At 39.3% G+C, this 18307-nt stretch overlaps 1 protein-coding gene across 41 annotated transcripts in view; it reads right to left on the bottom strand.

Annotated features, from left to right (window-relative positions):
* Nucleotides 1-18307, bottom strand: part of TCF4 (transcription factor 4) — a 341673-nt gene that overhangs the window by 19249 nt on the left and 304117 nt on the right. For 33 of the 41 annotated variants that reach the window (XM_080686315.1, XM_080686322.1, XM_080686323.1 and 30 more), the window contains 4 exons: nt 13964-14031; nt 12775-12853; nt 10311-10387; nt 7480-7683 (listed from right to left, as the gene is read on the bottom strand). In XM_080686315.1, coding sequence (XP_080542441.1) covers nt 7480-7683; nt 10311-10387; nt 12775-12853; nt 13964-14031 — 428 coding nt within the window. The remainder of the gene's footprint in view (nt 1-7479; nt 7684-10310; nt 10388-12774; nt 12854-13963; nt 14032-18307) is intronic. The other 8 variants (XM_080686318.1, XM_080686352.1, XM_080686353.1 and 5 more) reach the window with 1 other exon arrangement.

The following is an 18307-nucleotide window of genomic DNA, read 5'->3' as shown; positions in this document are numbered from 1 at the left end:
AGTTAGAAGATGAGTAAGTTCTGAGGATCTAATGTACAGCGTGCCAAGTTGTTCCAGTATTTTGTTTTGGTATGAATGACATAACTGAATTACTTCATGATAAAACACAAAAAAGTAATTATTGAGGAGATGGAGGCATCAACTACCTTTATCGTGGTAACATTTTGCAATATGTAGGTGTATCAAAGCAACACATTGTACACCTTAAACTTACATACGTTAGATGTCAACAATATCTCAGTAAAGGTGGGAAATTAAAAATAAAGTGTATTTCTTTAAGCACTTTTTTATCAGTTCTGTTTTTTTTACATTAAAAAAAATAAAGTACCACATAGATATAATTAAAAACTTTCAATTGAAAGTGTTCATCTGCTCTCAGAAATATTTGATAGTTGTGGAGATTAGGAGAGATGGTAGAACACAAGTGCTGGGCAAATATCTTAATTAAAGAAAAAGAAACAACATAGTAGCTATAGAAAGATGACACTGATGACTAAGATCGTGGGTGAAAGCTATTTAAAAAAAGAGTTTGAAGTGCCCTGAGATAGAGGCAATGACCTCACAAACTCAGTTTGGTTCCACCAAGAACAAGTCTTTCTGAACAGATCTCATTTCCTCATTCATGGGAATGCTGAATGCCTGTGTCTTGTGATAAAGCTATGGACAAAATGAGGAAAGGTGGACTGCATGGGAGAAAAGTTAGGGGGAAATATCAAACCCAAAGAGCCGGGGGCGGGGGCGCGATGTGAGTGCGGAGTGTCTGTAGTGTTGAACCTCAGGCTTTCGGCTCTATGTCCTTCCTGGTCACCATTTTTATTCATGGCTTTGAGGTGGGCATCAATGACACCCATCACATTTAAATTTGCCAACAACAGAGCTGGCAGAATATGTGACTGAATGAGGACCTAAAGGAGACCTGAGGCTGGAAACTGACTGAAGGCTGAAATCAAAGGTGTTCTGTGAAGTCTGTCTGGCACAACAAAAAAGTGCACGAGGATAGTTGAGAGATGTGTGACTTAAGGATTTCAGCTGATTACAAGTTCCATATTTATCAGCAGGATGATGAAGTCATCAAAAATAGCTAATAGGATCTAGTTAGGTGGCCTTTAATAAAGATATAATATACTGAATGGGTTTGGTGATAGGTCCATCATAGTCACCCTGGTAATTCCTTGAGCATTGTGTTCAGTTTGAAACTCTGCAAACTAAAAGATCCTAGAAAAAGAAAAGCATCCTTTATATGCTGGAGAGAATGCACTGGAAAATCAGAGTCAAAAACTATTTTTAGGGTAAATATTTGAAAATATAAATGTCTAGCCCAGAGAAAAAATATTGAATAGATGTCTTCAAATAACTGAAATTTTTAAAAATATTTGTTAGATTGACTTAGGGTAACTCTAAGCAGAAAAATACAGACTTCACAGAGAAGTAAATATGGGCTGGACTCAGAAAGAATTTTCTAACATTTGCTGGAAATGGCTCTGTGGTCACTTGGAGTTACTCAGCCTTGAAAAAAGGAGGCTGATAGAGACTTACTGACTGCTTGACAGGGCATTTGTAGAGGGATGTGGATAGAGATGACTTCCAAAGTCTCTGAGATGCTATGGTAAAAACTGCTTAGAAATGAAGTATGTGCTAAAATATACACGGAATTTTGTGGAAAATTAAAATCTGTGAAAACCTCAGAGTGAAGATGGTGAAGACCCAATGGATCATACCTCTGTTGAAGAGGTCCACGTAGAAACAGAATTTCCTGACGTCTGCTACTCCCACAACCACATACTAGGAAATGCTCCCCAAGATATCACATCACTGCCCACTACCGTCTCTAATTGCCAAATATTATTAGCAAAGCTAAATAGCAACATGTGGCAGGGAGCCAGGGGGCAACTGAAGAGTTCTCTTGGGTTTCATGAGTTAAGTCTGAGTAACAGAGTCGTTTGTAATACCAGCCACAGTGTTGAAATTGCTATGGTATTAGGTTAGAGAGGAAGCTTGTTGCAGCAGCGTGGTATTTAGCACAAAGAGTGCTGGTCTCATAGCTGGCTTGTCTGGTTTTTAATCCTAGCTTGGCCATTAACTAGTGAGTACCCATGCTTGGGTCACTTCCACTTTCTTGGCCTCAGTCTTCAGCAGTAAAATAAGGGCCATGAGCTAAAGGACCTCTGGGTACTTTTAGAATCTAAAATCCAATGGTCTTAAATCTTAAGAACTATGAAAGCAAAAGAACTATGAAATTTAAGTCATTTATCCTGAGGCCCCACGTGGCAAAAGTTCCCCTATGTTTAATGTCAATGAAATAAAAGGTGCTTCTTCACCTAATGAATGTTCTTCTGATAAATTCTTTCCAATCCAAAGTCAAACTAAAAATGTTATTGATAAGAGAGAAGCCGGGCAAATATTGGCTTATGTCAGAGCTTTCTGAAATGTGCCAAACCCCACTTGGGGTTCTGGGAAGGGGCCAAAGGGATGCTATGGAGGACAGGTGCAGGTGCAAGTTCATTGGGCACTTCCACTTCCAAGTCAACTAGAGCAACTCGATCCTTACGAGATCACTTCTCCTCTACCAAGGGACAGGGTGATCCTTTCCCACAGATAACAGAGTTGGGTCCATCCTCTCTGGTGGAGCCTAACTCCACTGCTGCAGCACTTTGCTTTTAAATATGTGTCCTTTCCTACTCGCCTGTGAACCCCTCGAGAGCAGAGACCACCTGTTAGCATAGGGCCTGGCATTTGGTTACCATCTGATAAATGGTTTTGAAATGAATAAGTGGACTAAAAGCAAAAAGGATCCGGAAACCACATTAATATTATATATTAATAGAAGAGGAACTTTTTAGCTAAATGATCCTATAGTTGCTGACTCTACTGACAAGTAATTTGGAGCACCTACAGAATCACATGAAGACATTTTTGATGTGTGTTTTGTTCTTAGTCAGTTAGAAGGAGTGATTAGGTCATCTGAAAGACTTTCAGTTTTTGTCTGTGAACCTGAACACTGAATGATTAATGGAATTATATTTGGAAACTGCCACTTTAATAACTTATAAAAAAATCTAATGATTTAATATCAGGTTAACCATGGAGATATTGGAGAGGAGATTATATCTGAATAAGACATTCTAACAGGGTTAGTGACAAATCCAGCTGCTTCCAAGTCCTCCCACATTCAGAGGTTCCTGCTTGGATTCCATTAGAAAAGTGAGTGGGTATGGTAGAAAAGTTAGGTTAAAATGTATTGCTTGAAGGACCCTCGTAAGGAGAGCTCACACCTCTTGCCACTTTGCATGGACATACTGATTTAGGAATAAGTGTTTGACAATGTGGATTTTAATCTCGAATGCTACCGCATTGGAGGGAAAGTTCTTCACGTCCACATTTGGGTAGAGAGTTGCTCTGGGAACTTGGCCATGAGACACCTGGAAATTTCTTTCATCAATAAACATTTATCAAGATTTGAAGATCGAGAGCTCTTACCACCTGAAATGAATTATTAGAAGGCATGTCTACAGATGGTCTCTGGGGTGGACTCATGGTAGTAAAAAGGAGCATGGAAACTGGAGTCAGAGTGTCTGAGTTTAAATCTCACTTTGGGACTTGAGGCAACTCAAATCTTCCGAGGCTCAGCTGACTCTCACCCAGAATGGACACCATCCTCCTCCTCACTGGGCTCTTGAGAAGACTGCCTTCCCTAACGTATATGATGCACCTAGCAGTGGGCTGGCAACTTGTCAAGCACTCAGAAAATATTAGTTGCCTTTCTTCCTTTCTGAGTGATAATTTGTTTACTGGGAAAAAAACAAAATGCAATACCTAGTACTCAAGGAATTTACAATATAGTTGCGAAGGCAAAGGTCATACCTACAAAAGATATATAGCTATACATAACTGGGCAAGATAAATATCTAGCTGATGGTATGATCCGTAGTGCTATGAGTATAAAAAGAAAGTGACTATCACAGGAGGAGGTAGCAAGGAAAGGCTTCCTGGAAGAGGCAGAATTTGAGCCAGAGCTTTGAGAATGGTGGGATGAGATGGACAGAGAGGAGTGGGTAGAGCCGGCCAATCCAGATAGAAATAAGAGAAGTACATAGTAAGAATGTACAGGGCAAATTCTGGTAATATGCACAGACTGGTCTTGCTGGAAAAGTTTTTACTTATTGAAATAACTAAACATAAGGCTTTTGGTAAATGGTAATGGGACTTTAAAAGCTGGGCTAGAAAACTGTCTTTATCTGGTAGCTAATGGAAAGCTGGTGAAGGTCTTTGAGCAGGAGAGAGCATGGGCAAATCATACCATCTAGAAAGCCCGTGAGTCTACACCATTCACTCTAGTGTTATGAGCCATGCTGCTGTGAAAAAGTCCCTTTCATTACACTAATACTCAGTAAATCACTGAAGACCCACTGCAGAACTCCAAGGAAAACATTTTATGAATCAAAAGCTAAGTACAATATGTTAGCAATTAAATGAGATAACATAATAGCCGATCCAGAACCATGGCTTTTCCCCACCACGATTTCAGGCTGCTGCAGAAAGAAATGCTTATATCATCTTCCAAGTTATCAAGCCATTTCGTTTTTATTTTCGGAAGGCAGGGAGAGGAAACGAGAAGAGTGGGGAGGTCAAGAGGATTCAAGGCTGTCTGTTCTTTAATCAGAAGGCACTGTTAAGGAGAGCTAGGAAGGAGATTTGCTCAAAACCAAACCTGCCCCGGGATGGTGTTCAGTTACTGCCACTTGCTTCCACTGCAGAGCAACAAATGAAGGTGTGCAGTTGGGAAGGAAAGTCCCCCAGGCAGCTCCGAGGTTTCCGGTGCATACCTCCCACTGCTACTTTATTTACTGCAGCTGGCCAGCGTTTATAGCCTGTTTCATGTATTAAAATTCAAATGTGGAAAACATTACCAGGATCCTCCTTGAATTTTTTTGTTGTTGTCGAGGGGGATGGGTTTTTTTTTTCCCTCTTCCCCTTCAACTTCCTTTTTATGGTGGAATGCATCAAATGGTCAAAGGCTAACTTCAGACTGACTAAATTCAAAAACTATTTCCTTTGTTCTCAGGTTTTTGTTTGAAAATTTATACCAGTTTGCACAAGAAAATGACAATCCAATCTCGTCCACACACGTGACGGAGTTTCAGGTGGAGGAGGCCAGATTCTGGGGGCTGCTAAGTATTTTTGAGAAAAAAAGACCACACAGTCCCACTTGGTTTAAAGGCCAGCAGGTTGTGGCCATGTCATGGCTCTGGAGTTGCTCTCCTGTCTTGGGGTCTGTGGTTGTCCTTGATGGAATTAGAAATGTCTTCAGAGGAGCGGGCAAGAACTTTTCCTCATCAGCAAAACTAGCCGCTTTATTGCGTCTACACAGTTTTTCAAAGTGAAAGACACTCCTGTGTAACACTGGCTGATTAGTTCTGCTGTTCTCTCCTTCCCCTCCACCTGGGTCCATCCCACTTCCCATCTCCAAAGATGATTCTAGTCTCTTCCGATCCCACCTCTGAGTCAGCCTCAAAGAGGAGGCAACTCAAAGGTCACACAGTTCCAAACAGCATCTATGTATAGTTTATTATTTTAAAGAATCACTTAACCTACATCTGGTATTTAAGAGCAAACTTTACATATTTGTGGGGAAAAAACAGCTCTGAAGCAATGCCCTGGGTGCATGTGGCATCCGTTTAACATATGCAAAACGAACACAGCAACAGAAATTAAACTATTTTTCTCTTGATTGAGAGCAGATATACAGAAATGGTTATAAGTCACAGATCTGGCTTTTAATAAAGCCAGATTTCTTAATTAAAAGCAGTATTGTTTAAACATTGTAGTTTAAAAAAAAAGAGCTGTACAAACTGAAATCTCATATTATATGCATCCCAAGTGTATTTAACACATTACCTGAGGCCAAGCTAAATTAAAATCTAGATTTTCCTTTTGTTAACTCTTAGCAACTGCCATGAATAGACAAACAATTTCTACTCAATGATGAATTTTTGGGGTAGAGGTCAAGGAAAAGCGAACAAGAAAAAAATGATTTAGCTTTGGCATTCAAAAATATCTTTCCACGTCTTAGAAGTGAGTTCATTGCTTCTATTTATAAACCAGTATTTTTGGTTTCAAATTGGTTGCAGGTTTCCATAACACACACTCAGGATGGTCCTCTCCGTCTTTTACTAAGAGAAGTCGAAAGGACGCAGAAGAACACAACTGAGCAAGAAGCCTCAGAATGACCTGCACTTATTTTGCATTCTCCTCTCGGAATCATCTTTAAACCAGAGACACTTTAAGGGATAACAGGAAAGCAACTTTTTTTAAGAGTCTATAAGGTACGAAACAGGACAAAAAAGTGTTTACTGCTCAGGTAGGAGTTTGTAAGGAGTGGACTTACACAGAATCACTAATAACATTAAATCCTCCACCCATTCGGACCTCATTAATTGTCATCACTTAATATTTTGTTAGGAAGATTCTCTGGATCTTCATAACCATCCCAAAAAGGGATGCACCCTCAAATCCTTACCAATAGCAGTGGGCAGCATTGAAATCCCAACTGTAATGTGGACAAATCTCCTTAAGCCGCATTCAAATACAGACTTAGGAATAGGCAGTGGTAAAACTACTACTGTGCACTTTAATTACACAGACCCACACCAGATATTTAGACAGACAAACCCATCATATATTTCTGCCTCCTATACTCAGAATTCAAAGGCACTGATTCGTTTCTTTAATAAAAACAATTCAACCTATTCATATATGAAATGCCAGCAATGTAATATGAACATAAGATGGTTGGGTCCTTTAGCCAAAGCCACCACGATGAAGAATTTAAAATACCAGTGATGACCCGGCAATGCTCTCCTGGGTATGTACTTCAGTGAAATGAAGACGTGCCCACACTAAAGCCTGTACATGAATGTTCATAGGAGCATTATTCATAACAGCAAGAATGGAAATAATTCAAATATCCATCACCCGACGAAGGTAAATACAATGCACACAATGAAATATTGTTTGTCAACACAAGTGGATGACACTCTGATATATGATAAAGCATGCATAAACCTGGAAAACACTGTGCTAAGCTGGAGAAGCCAGTCAGAAAAGATACCACATGTTGTATGATTCCATTCATAGGAAAAACCTAGATTAGGCAAATCTATTGACAGAAAAATTATATCAGGATTGCCAAGGGCTGGAGGGGTTGGGGGGAGAATGGAGAGTGACTGCTAATGGCAATGGAGATTTCTTTTCATTTTGCTGGGGGCAAAGTGTTCTAAAATTAGACTGTGGCAATGGTTACACAACCCTGTGAATATACTAAAACACAGTGAAATATAAACCTTAAATGGGTGAATTGCATATTAAGTGACTATACCCCAATAAAGCTATTTTTAAAAAGGGAAAAACAGCAGTAATAGTGTTTATAATTGAAAATCTAATTTTATACAATAACTACAGTCTACAAAGTTCATCACTTACCATGAGTGAATGTCTGTTGGCTGAAAGAAGACCGGTTCCATACCCTGAGCCCAGACCACCCATTGCTCCATTATGAGAAGGTCCAATAATCCCATGCATGTCCCCATGACTGCCAGGCATAGCGGTGGATGGGCCCACTGCATGATTTCGGAGAACATGAATAGCATCATCCAGTCTTTCTAAACGATCTTCAATCCGGCTTTGCTGTTGGTTAATAAATGATGTGAAATTTGATTGAGTTTGAAATGCGTGATTTTGTTACATAAGTAAAACTTGAGTTCACACACATCCCACTTTGAGTTTCTAAATGTTTCCAATAAAGTTTATTTCCTTAAAATATTAAGAAGAATAGCATCCTTCCTAGACAACTGGTGACAAATGTTAATGTTATAATCATAGTGTTATTTTTCATGAACAAAGTAAATTCAGTAATTCTTCCAGGACATTTGGATGTATATATGCTATACTATATTGCATTAGCTTGAAAGAGAATTTAGATTTACTTTAGAAAAGAAAAACATTTATTGAATTTAAGAAACATTCTGACAGGCATTGGTGAAAAGATTTTTAAAAATTAGCAATGAAAAGGTGACCTATTTATAGTTCCTCAATTAAATTATCTTCTTGAAGGTATATTCCTTGGTTTCTTCTGTGACATATGATACGGTGCTAACTATCAAGTCAGGGATGGGTAAATACAGACAGACAGTAATTTCTTGAGTACTATTGATTTTCACCTGTGTTTCTTGCTATCTATTTGCATCAGTGTGTACGTGTGTGCATGCGTGTGCATGTGTGTGTGTGCGTGTGTGTGTGTGTGTGTGTACAGAAGGGAGTGGGGACTCAAAGTAATCACAGAAAAAAGTTACAAAAATTCTGTTAACAACAGGGTATGAGATTTCACAACTGAAGAATCACAAAGAACTGAATTAATGTTTACCAGAGCTTCTAAATGATTTCAAAGTTCTAACTATAGTATAGAATTTACTCCCTTATACAGGTATACGATTAAAAACCAATTTAACGTTTTTTCTCATCCCAGCCATTAGGATCCAACTTGTCTGCAACTAGATAATGTCTGTACTGTGGTTTTTGGTGAAGAACATGGACATGTAGTTGTGTATTCATTTTTTTCCAGTATGATAAATTATATCAAATACACATCTGCATAGGACTCTCCAGTGTATACTTTAACATCTAACATCCCACTGGGCCCTCATTCTACATGAGTGAGGCAAGCAGGGGAGACAATATTACCCCTTCCACATAGACGTGCGAATGAGGCTCAAAGAAATTAAATGAATTAATTAATCAGTGTCACAGTACCAGGGAATGATAAAGTCAGGGTTCAAATCTAAGTCTTTTGACTTCAAATCTAATGTCCTTTTGTACTACAACATGCTTCAATCCGCTCTGCTTTTCAGTGGGCTGTGCAAACAGATGTACCAGCTTTACTCTATGAGAAGAACCATTTCTAATTATTCCACACTGACAGGAAGAATGTGTGTCTAATACACTTAGTCTATGGTGCAGAGCATTCTGGTTTGGTGGCCTTTGGTGTTACAGGACTTCCCCTAAACTACTAGCATGGCTACTAATATGACCTTGGAAAAGTTGTTAACTTCCTTGAGTCGACGCTTCTTAATTTTAAAAATAGGAATGCATACATATATACACTTCCAAGTGTAAATGTAAGCATGAAAAGAAAGAATACATGTGCCTACCATCCTTTCTGGCTCACAGCTTCCTGGAGGAGAGAGCAGTTTCTGCGTGCGAATCCCCTCTTGAGTGTTGAGAATTTAAAGGAACTAAAGCTGTAGTTCACAACTTTAAGCCCAGTCTTTACAGTTTCATAGTTGGACAAAGCCCAGTTTTGATAGATGGGTCCCAGAGAATAACTGATGGAGGTAAACACTGGCTGCAGATTAGTGGGGCTGGGTAGGTAGTGCATATGCCGTCTCACTCTGTGGTTGCATTTACCGGCTAAAATGCAGAGTTGGATGATTCATATGCTTCAGCAGGGAGAGAACAAGGGGGAAATATACCTTTGTATTTTTAATTTCAGATTTTCCTTAATTTAAATAGTAAGCCAGAAGAGAAGGCAACCCTGAAACGCTGACAAGACAACATTAAATGAGATAGAGAGAGATATGTATGTCTTCTTCCATGTCACCTCAACAAAGGGAAACAACATGGGAAGACTGAAGAGCTCCTTGCTGCTACCCCTCCCCATCTGGTTCATACACAGCCTGGATACTGCACTGAGTGGTGGTGTTTCACGCATATTTCCAGTCCCATCGCTGAGACTTGAGAAAGCCTAGAGAGTCAGACACTGAATCATCACCTACTTATAATATTAATTAACCCCATGCAAATGTTCAGCCTTTACCTACTGGAAGAGCAGAGATGTACTGATATTACTAGGTTTCTATGAGAACCAAAGTGAATAAGGAAGTAGTAGTAGGCTTCTGATTCCAAGGTCAAGAGGAAAATGCCTATAAACGTGTTATTCTGGGAAGCAGAGCAGAGACATATAGGATCTTCAAGTGCTGCAGTACACAGATTAGCCGGGAATTCAGCAGCTCATCTCAGGGAATTAATTTAATCACCAGCAGGGATCTTTCCCCAGATGGGAAGGGGCCACTATCCTTCCAGGATTTTTAATCTTCTATCTGGTCCTAGATCTTTAGAGCCCTGGGCTTACAGGGCTGCAGTATCTGGGTTACAATCTACAAACAGGAACAAACACAGTCTAATCTTGGAGTGAACTAGAGGCAAAAAGAGAAACATGCTCTGAAAGTGGCTGGAGCAGAGATGAGCAGATGACTTACCAAGGAGTGCAAGGGTCCTTCATAGTTAGGAGATGAGGAGGCCTGCCCTCCATTTCTAGACCAAACAGCTGTGCCTGCTGATATGAACAAGGGAATTACAATGCGATCGACATCATCGTAAAAACAATTTCACCGACACTTTAAACAGTTCTCTTAGAAACAGCAATGTTGATTTCCACATGGACGCTAAGGTGAACCTCCCATCCAAAAATTCTGGGGCAAGGAAAACATCTTAAAGGTAAAACATGGAGATGTTACATAGACTCAGAATTCTCTCAAGCTTCCCAAAAGGAGGAATTTTAGCTAGAGAAATGTTCCTTTGAAGAAAACTGTTACTACATAGTCAAGGTCCTTTTAAGAGTGCAAAGGGGATGGGCGGGGGGGCGCGGGGGGGGGGGGAAGCTTTGTTATACCTCCATGCAAGGACAGTTTGTTAAACCAAAATTCTTTCACCAATGAAAAACAGCTTTGTGATTTGGTTTTAAAATGATCCTTGAGAAGCAATAAGCCTTCAGAAACTTTTTAAGGAAATAAGATTAGTTGGCAGGGATCCACAGAACCAAAAATTTAAAAACTCAACATAACAACAGTAATAAGTAAGTAGTTTCTTCTGAAGAAAATTATTTTTTTATGATTCGCTAAACCTGCAGGTAAAGAAAGATGCCTGCTATAATAAATATTACATGTCTAACGTCCTACTTTTAAATTTAAAATAATATGCACTCAGAATAGAAGATAAATAATTCAAGTAAGGAAAATAAAATCTACGATTTCACTGAAATCTCACGCCCGACACAGTTAGCACTTTAAATATTCATTCTCCTGTCATTTCTGGGTGTGCATGTGTGTGTATTTTGATGCTAAATGAAAATAGAATATTTTGCCCAATTACTTTCAGTGACAGAATCTGGACAGAGCTCTCAGTGTGAAAGCAGCAACCTGCCCCAGGTCTACATCCTCATGAAGCCCTTCCCTGCTGCCAGATGGTGTTCCAGGTTGGGTTACCAGGGCCTTGCAATGGCCTTACTTCTGGTCTTTCACTGAGCGCACCCTGCTCAGGTTTAGAGTATTTAGGGCGTTTTCTGGCATGATCTGTGCACCACAACTTTCGGCCCCCCATTAACCTGGAGTGCAGAGGCAGAATTGCGAGCACCCGGATCTTTGCTCTCCGGTATTGCTACAGACTTAATCTTAAGTATTAGACTAAAATAGTGGATCTCAAGCTTTATTAGACTCTAGAATTTCCCCCCAAATTATAAAATAGACAACATTAGAGCTGTTTTGCTTGAAACGGGCACATGGGGTTCTTTGTCCCTGCTCAGACCCCTCCTCATGGGTCTCATGGGACGCTGCCCTGTATACCGAGGCTGGTGGTCACTTTCCAGAGCCGAACAACATGGTATGCACTGCACAATGCTGAGCTCCCCTTGCCTTTTCTATCATGGGGAATGCCTCACTGCTGTTGCAGCATCCCCTTAATATCATCTTTGTTTCTTCCCAGTTTCAACTCTGTCTCTCTGGGCATTTGGACTTAAATGTCCAGCTACTCCTCTCTATTCTGTGATCACTCCCCCCGGCCCCCCATGTCAATGGAGGCTTGGGAAGGCTGACATCAAACCCCGCTTCCGGAAGCTTGGTGGTGATCTGAAACCAGGGAGCCAGGTTGTGGTGGGCCCTGTGAGTGCTGCTATAGGAATGGAGGAGGCAGCATTTCGGCAAGTGACGCGCTATAAATTACAGAAAGGTCAGGTTTCAATGAGGTACAGTTGTGACTTAGTTTTGTGTTAGAAGCCACCTGCCCTCTTTCCAGAGTGCGGAGACAGGCACCAGACAGGGCCTTCTGGAAGCATTTATACTGGAAGGGCAATGAGCCTTTCAGATGGACCTCTGCTTTACTAACATAAAGTAAGAACTTATATTTTATTACCTGAAGCCATAGTTCATATAATTTGTTATTTTTAAAGGCAAACATCCCCTTTTACTCCACACACTTCACAATTTATTTACAAGATTATAGTTTCCTCAAACATTCCAATTACATGGACTTCAAAGAGGGAATGTGGAAAGTCTAAAATTTCTGTCGGAAAAGATCCTCTTGAATAATCTATATTTGATGACTGTATAATCATGTTCAAGGCTATATGTACTACCTGGTCTCGTTTGAGATGTCTTATTAGAACATGTTATTCTGTGGAGTATCTTCTAGAGAGCCAGGAAAAATTTCAGAAATAAGTTTCCCATATGCCTGTATATTTAAAAAAAAAAAAAATCTAATTTTTAAGAGAAGTTTGGGTGTCAATGACTGTGCCTTCACGTGGCAGGCTGTCTCTCCCACTCCTTTCTTTCTCTTTGGAAATGGTGTTTTGAGCCTGTGGAGGGAGGCAATTTCCCCTCCGAGTGCAGGGAGTCCAGGGGGCAGTCACTCACCAGCTGGCACTGTGAGGCATGGGAGCAAGGACAGTACCTGAGAGAGAAGGCGGAGAGCCAACAGGAGTTGAAGGGTTTGATGAAAAGCTGTTGTTAGTGTGATCTGGAGAATAGATCTTAAAACAACAGGGAGAAAAGAAAACAAATCCTCATTATTAGGAACAAACAATCAACAATTTTGTCAATTGCAAAGTATCCATGCAATTCATTTAAAAATTACAACTTACATTTAGTGATCAACTGCAGTAACAATACGTAACCACTTTAATTTTTCATAATTAGAATTACTGAGGTCATATAGAATAGTCGGAAAAGACCTGGACTGGAGGTCAGCAAACTACTTCTCTAGTCCTTTTCCTCCCACTTCCTCCCGTGGCTGCTTGGCTGTGAGCAAGCCACAGAGATACACAAAGCCCACCCCCACTCCACAAAACAGGCCCGACCAAGTCATCCCTAAGACTGTTGTCCAACTCCCCCTTCACCATGATTAAGGCACCTGATTCCAAGACATACGAATGCCTAGATTAAATAAAAACTTTTACTTGGTAAAAATATTAAGAGAAATCCAACATATTTTATGCTCCTGATGGTACGGAAAAACCAACTGAAGAGATAAAATGTTAGAGCACCAAATCTCCATTTACATTTGCAAATGACCATACTTAGCTTTTGAAGACAACACCAGGCACCCTCCCTCACACAAATAAGGTGTGCCACTGTCACTAGTGAATGTGCAGGACACCTTCCAGTCTAGCCTCTTGGCAGTGGGCAGGTAAGGCAGAGAAGCCGAGTCCCCAGGTGCCAAATGTCTGACCGTTTCCCCTAGACCTCAGTTATGGTCTTTATAAAAGCCTTTTCTAAAGTATTTTAGAATTGCCCCTTGCAAAATAAGTCATGGATGGTCAAGGAGGGCCTATATGACTTTAGAGAAAAATAAGAAATCCAGATAGAAAATCTATACACCTAAGGGTTCTGAGAATATCCGAGAACCTGTAACCAAGTACCACTTAGCAGCACTGAGGAGACAAGATGGAAGAGACCAGCCAGGCACGGAAGCTTCAGAGCTCTCTCTTCAAATTTTCCAGTGATCATTATGCAAGAAAGTGAGCATTTCCCAAATCAAAGCTATTTGCCATTCATTGTATAAAATTCCACATGTCCACTTCTGATTAAAGTTCAGGCCTCCACAATGCTACGTATGAAGTCCAAAGTCAATATTGCCTCACCGAAGCAAGTGCTTTCCCCAGAGCATCTCCAGTCTGGGAGCTGCCTGCTGCTCCGCTTCCTCTATTTGCTGCAAAAACAAAAGGCAGAATATGAAAAACCAGGCAGTGAGACGACTAACAGTTTTCTATTCCTGGTCCATTTACTTACAATTTAATTGCATTTTTAATGCTAATTATGACACATTAATTTTTAATTAGCATTAATTTGTTTGCTGAGGTAGATGTCAAATATATTCATGTTACATTTTCTACAGATAATATATAAACCTGACACCTTGGTTTAAAGATATAGTCTTTTAGTTGCTATAACCTTCAGGCTTGTTACTAGGAGTGTGTAGTGGTGAATGCTAGTTCATTGCTAAGAATAGACAGTACTTTCAGGTGTCTGAAGTCCTCAAAGTTTGGCTTTTCTTTATATTTTAGATAGTCAACTGCATTCTCCTTATGCATAATTTACACCTCCTTTGAAATAAAAAGAGGCACTCCTCTCAGAGTTCCACAGTAAACAAAATCAAACAAAAAAATCTATAACAGGCCTAGGAGAGAAAATATTTTTAGTATTTGAAATAACATGTATTCTCCACACATTTAAGTGAAATTTAAAAAATTTGAACTGTTGTGGTACTAGAAGTCAGCATGGCCTCAGATCCTGGAGATAAAATCAGTCTACATAATCAGGAAGCTATCGCTCCATCTTAAACACTGGTATTTTTATCTACAAATGGATGAACAAAGAGTGCTATTAATAAAAAGACAGAGGTGCTAGTGCATAATTCAAAGCCAGCTCTACTCAGCAAGTGACTTTGAAGGTAATTTGCCTTTACACAATGGGACAGCCAGTGTTCCTCAGAGGTCTTCAGTCTCAGCACAACGCCTACGTGTGCTATGCTACAGTCATCAGGGCCTTGACATTAGCAAATTGATGTAGTATTTAAATAAAACCTATTAAAATCCAGTGGAAGATATTTTTCAATACTTGGTGAAATAAGAGAAGAAAACTGATTAATTCAAGCAAAACTTTATTACACATTTTTTTTTTTTTTTAAATTTGCAGCCCTATCCTTGACCCAGGAAAGCAGCTTTTTGGCAGTGTGTCTCCATGTCCAGTCTGTGAAGTGGAATAGAGCTCAGACCCCAGGGGTCAGCTTCTCCCCTTCTCCAGGTTACAATTTCATGCTCTTGACCTCTGCTTAGCACAGATGAATTCTGCTGACTATTTTTACATATTCACATGTTGGGTATGTCAGTTAGTGGTCTTTTGATGTGTGTTTTATTTGATTAACAAAACCCACCCCCATATTCATGTGTTATTACTAAACTTGAAAGAACACTGATAGATGGTAAAACGAACACAATCACCTTTGGACAAGACATTCGTTTTCATTCCACAGACTCATATGAAAACTGTAGCATTAAAAAGTAGCTGACATTGTCCTAGAAGTGAAGCTGTAATCTGTAATTTCCAAATGTAATGAAAAGGCTCATCTCTGATCGGCTATTAGTACTAAGGATTTTAAGGGGAAGCAATCTTTGAAATGGGGGTCTGACATCATGCTGGGCCAGTGGAAGTGACTCATAGATATCAAGAGTATTAAAATATTTAGTATAAGAGATAAATGAAATTTTATTTGGTGTGAAAATTAAAATTGTTGTATTAAGGAGTTTTTTTTAAAATAAAGACAATTCTAAATAGAAAATAATAAATATTTTGGAAACAGAGAGAGAACTAATATTTTACAGCTGGTATTACCATAGTATTTGGATATATATATATATATATATATATATATATATACACACACACATATATATATATATGATTTCTAGAAATTCATATATATATATATATATATATATATATATATATTTGTAGAAGTAACATGATCATATATACCTAAAATTAGATTTAGCACTCAAAATAATTTGTGATGTCTGCTTAATTACAAAACAGATCTTCATGATATGTAAGTGCAAAGCCACAATGGAAAAATTACATTATCTAAAAAAGAACTGAAACCCAAGTAGTACCAAGATACTGTTTCAATTACAGATAACATTTGCTACCATTGTGGCTTTCAAAAGATTAATTCTTCCTTTGAACAACTTTAAAATTAAGATAATAAGTGTTTAAAAATACTTTTTCATGAAACCAAACAGAATTGAAAATCAACAGAAATATTTTAGGAACATTAAAAAAGTTAATTATATGTAACACACACAAAAATCACACTTTACAAGAAACAAGATATAATTACTATGATCACATTCATACTAAACTTTGTATTAAGTGCCTGTTAAATAGAGGGAGATGCTAGGACCTAGGAGGTAGAATAAAAAATAGGATCAACTCCTTACCTCACGTTGTCATAAAAATGATTCCGAAAACTAACAGGCTACTAATGGAGGCCACTGATAAGAATAGACTATTTTTAATATGCAGCCATTCCACCTTGCAGCGGCAGCTGGAGTGAGGAATCCAGGGCTTAAATTTCAAAGCAGTTTACTGGGCCAGTTTGCCCCTTCGCTTGGAATGCCTTTTGTTCTGTTCCAGGAAACGTTGGAGAAGACACATGTTCTAGGGTCCCTGAGCATGTTAGGTGACATAGGTCCTTCTGCTAAAGAGTTCTCTTTTTATTTGTGTGACTGATATGTCAAAGGGCACAAATAATCAGACAGTGAATATAGTATTAATTCTCAAAGTTATTTAACTTCTTTTATATTAAGTAATGGGTCATGTTTAGCCAAACTCACTTCTAATTAACTTGGTGCTTATCAAACCCACTTTTTGGCTTTAATGTAACAGGATTTGATTACTATTCTAGGCCCAAGTTTTTGTCAACTCATATTATGAGCAATTACCCAAGTGCCCATATGACAAACAAAGATGAAAACTATTGCCCCTATTTGGTAAAGACTGGGTTGATTTCTTAAGATATTTTAACTCTAATCAATTTTTCTTGCTCAAGAGAAAAAAAGAACCTGTCTTTAAGCAGGGTTGCAAAATAAATCTGAGTGGAAGATGAGCAGTGGTTAAGAGGAACTGTAATTCCGTAGGAGGATTCGGCACTGCCAGACACCCGAGCACTGTTCAGCTGGCTTGCGCACAGGTGCTGTTGCTGGCTAGACATGGAGCAGAGAAAGGGGTTCTGCTATATGCGGACCACCCTTGGACTCAATCTCAGCTTTGGGGAAATGGCAATTCCCATTAGAACACACCCTCATCAAAACACCAGGAGGAGTGGTGCCTGGGGATTGACTACTGAAAATCAGGATTGCGAAAATGTTACCCCTTTAATACACACCCATAACCTCAGGCTGGGAACATCACGAAGATATAAAAGGAATGGTAAGTGTACTTCATAGTGTATTTGCCTGAAAGAAGATGACTGCTTTAAAATTTAGTTTTTTCTGAACTATGTGCAAGTGAGCCTCATATTATTAAACTATTAAAAGCATCCTAACTATGGCATGAGTGTGACGATAAAGATGACACAAGAAGGAGCATCTCCAGCACTCCTACAGAATCTAATTTTATAATTAAACCTAAAATTTGGGCTATAATGCACTAATTTTTAGCACGAGGGATTTCTAGAAATTCAGGGGGAAAGTTGGGCCCCAGGACAAGTGCAGGAAATGGACAAGAAGACTTAAATCAAATTAGTTTATTGTTTTCCATTAGTGGTCTTTGTAACTATGGTGCCATGACATTGCTGGATGAAATTCATAAACTCTCATGCTCTGTGCCTGTCCATCACCCAACTCTATTTGAAGGCTCAAGATTCTTGTAAAAGACTAAGTGAATCTATGTGACTACCGTAATATAAAATAACTGTGAAGCCAAGTCCCCAAGGGGAAATTGACATGTTTCTGCTAGAAAAGCCACATACTCAAGTGCTTCATGTCATACAAACATGCCATTAGAAGTGAAAGTGGTAAGCCAGATTAATTCATGAACCAGATAGATATTCCAAGGTGATCTTTATCATATGTTGTATTAAATCCATCTTGGTAGTCTGTTCCTTCAACATTGGTTTGAGGTTGAAAACATGGGAAATGCCTTGTATGAGCAAGCAGGCCGGGTAAAGACCAATAAAGTAATAACAGTTACGGTAAGCATTATACTGGTTGTATGGCCAATTCCCTCTGAGGGCAAGGGAGGGTGTATAGCCCAAACAACAAGCAGTCACACCCTGGGAGTGGAAAGAAATGGTACCTCCCAGTGGGGAACTGCAGCTCTCTCCTCCCCGAGAAGTGTCCGAAGTGTGTGTGGTATAGTCACCTCAATGCTTTTGACCAGGAAGGGCTATTGGATATTGCAGGTAGGAAGGAAATATGTATATAACA

The sequence above is a fragment of the Plecotus auritus genome (assembly GCF_963455305.1).
Source record: "Plecotus auritus genome assembly, chromosome: 8".
In the NCBI taxonomy this organism is placed as follows: domain Eukaryota; kingdom Metazoa; phylum Chordata; class Mammalia; order Chiroptera; family Vespertilionidae; genus Plecotus; species Plecotus auritus.
This window is presented reverse-complemented; position numbering and strand designations above follow the sequence as displayed.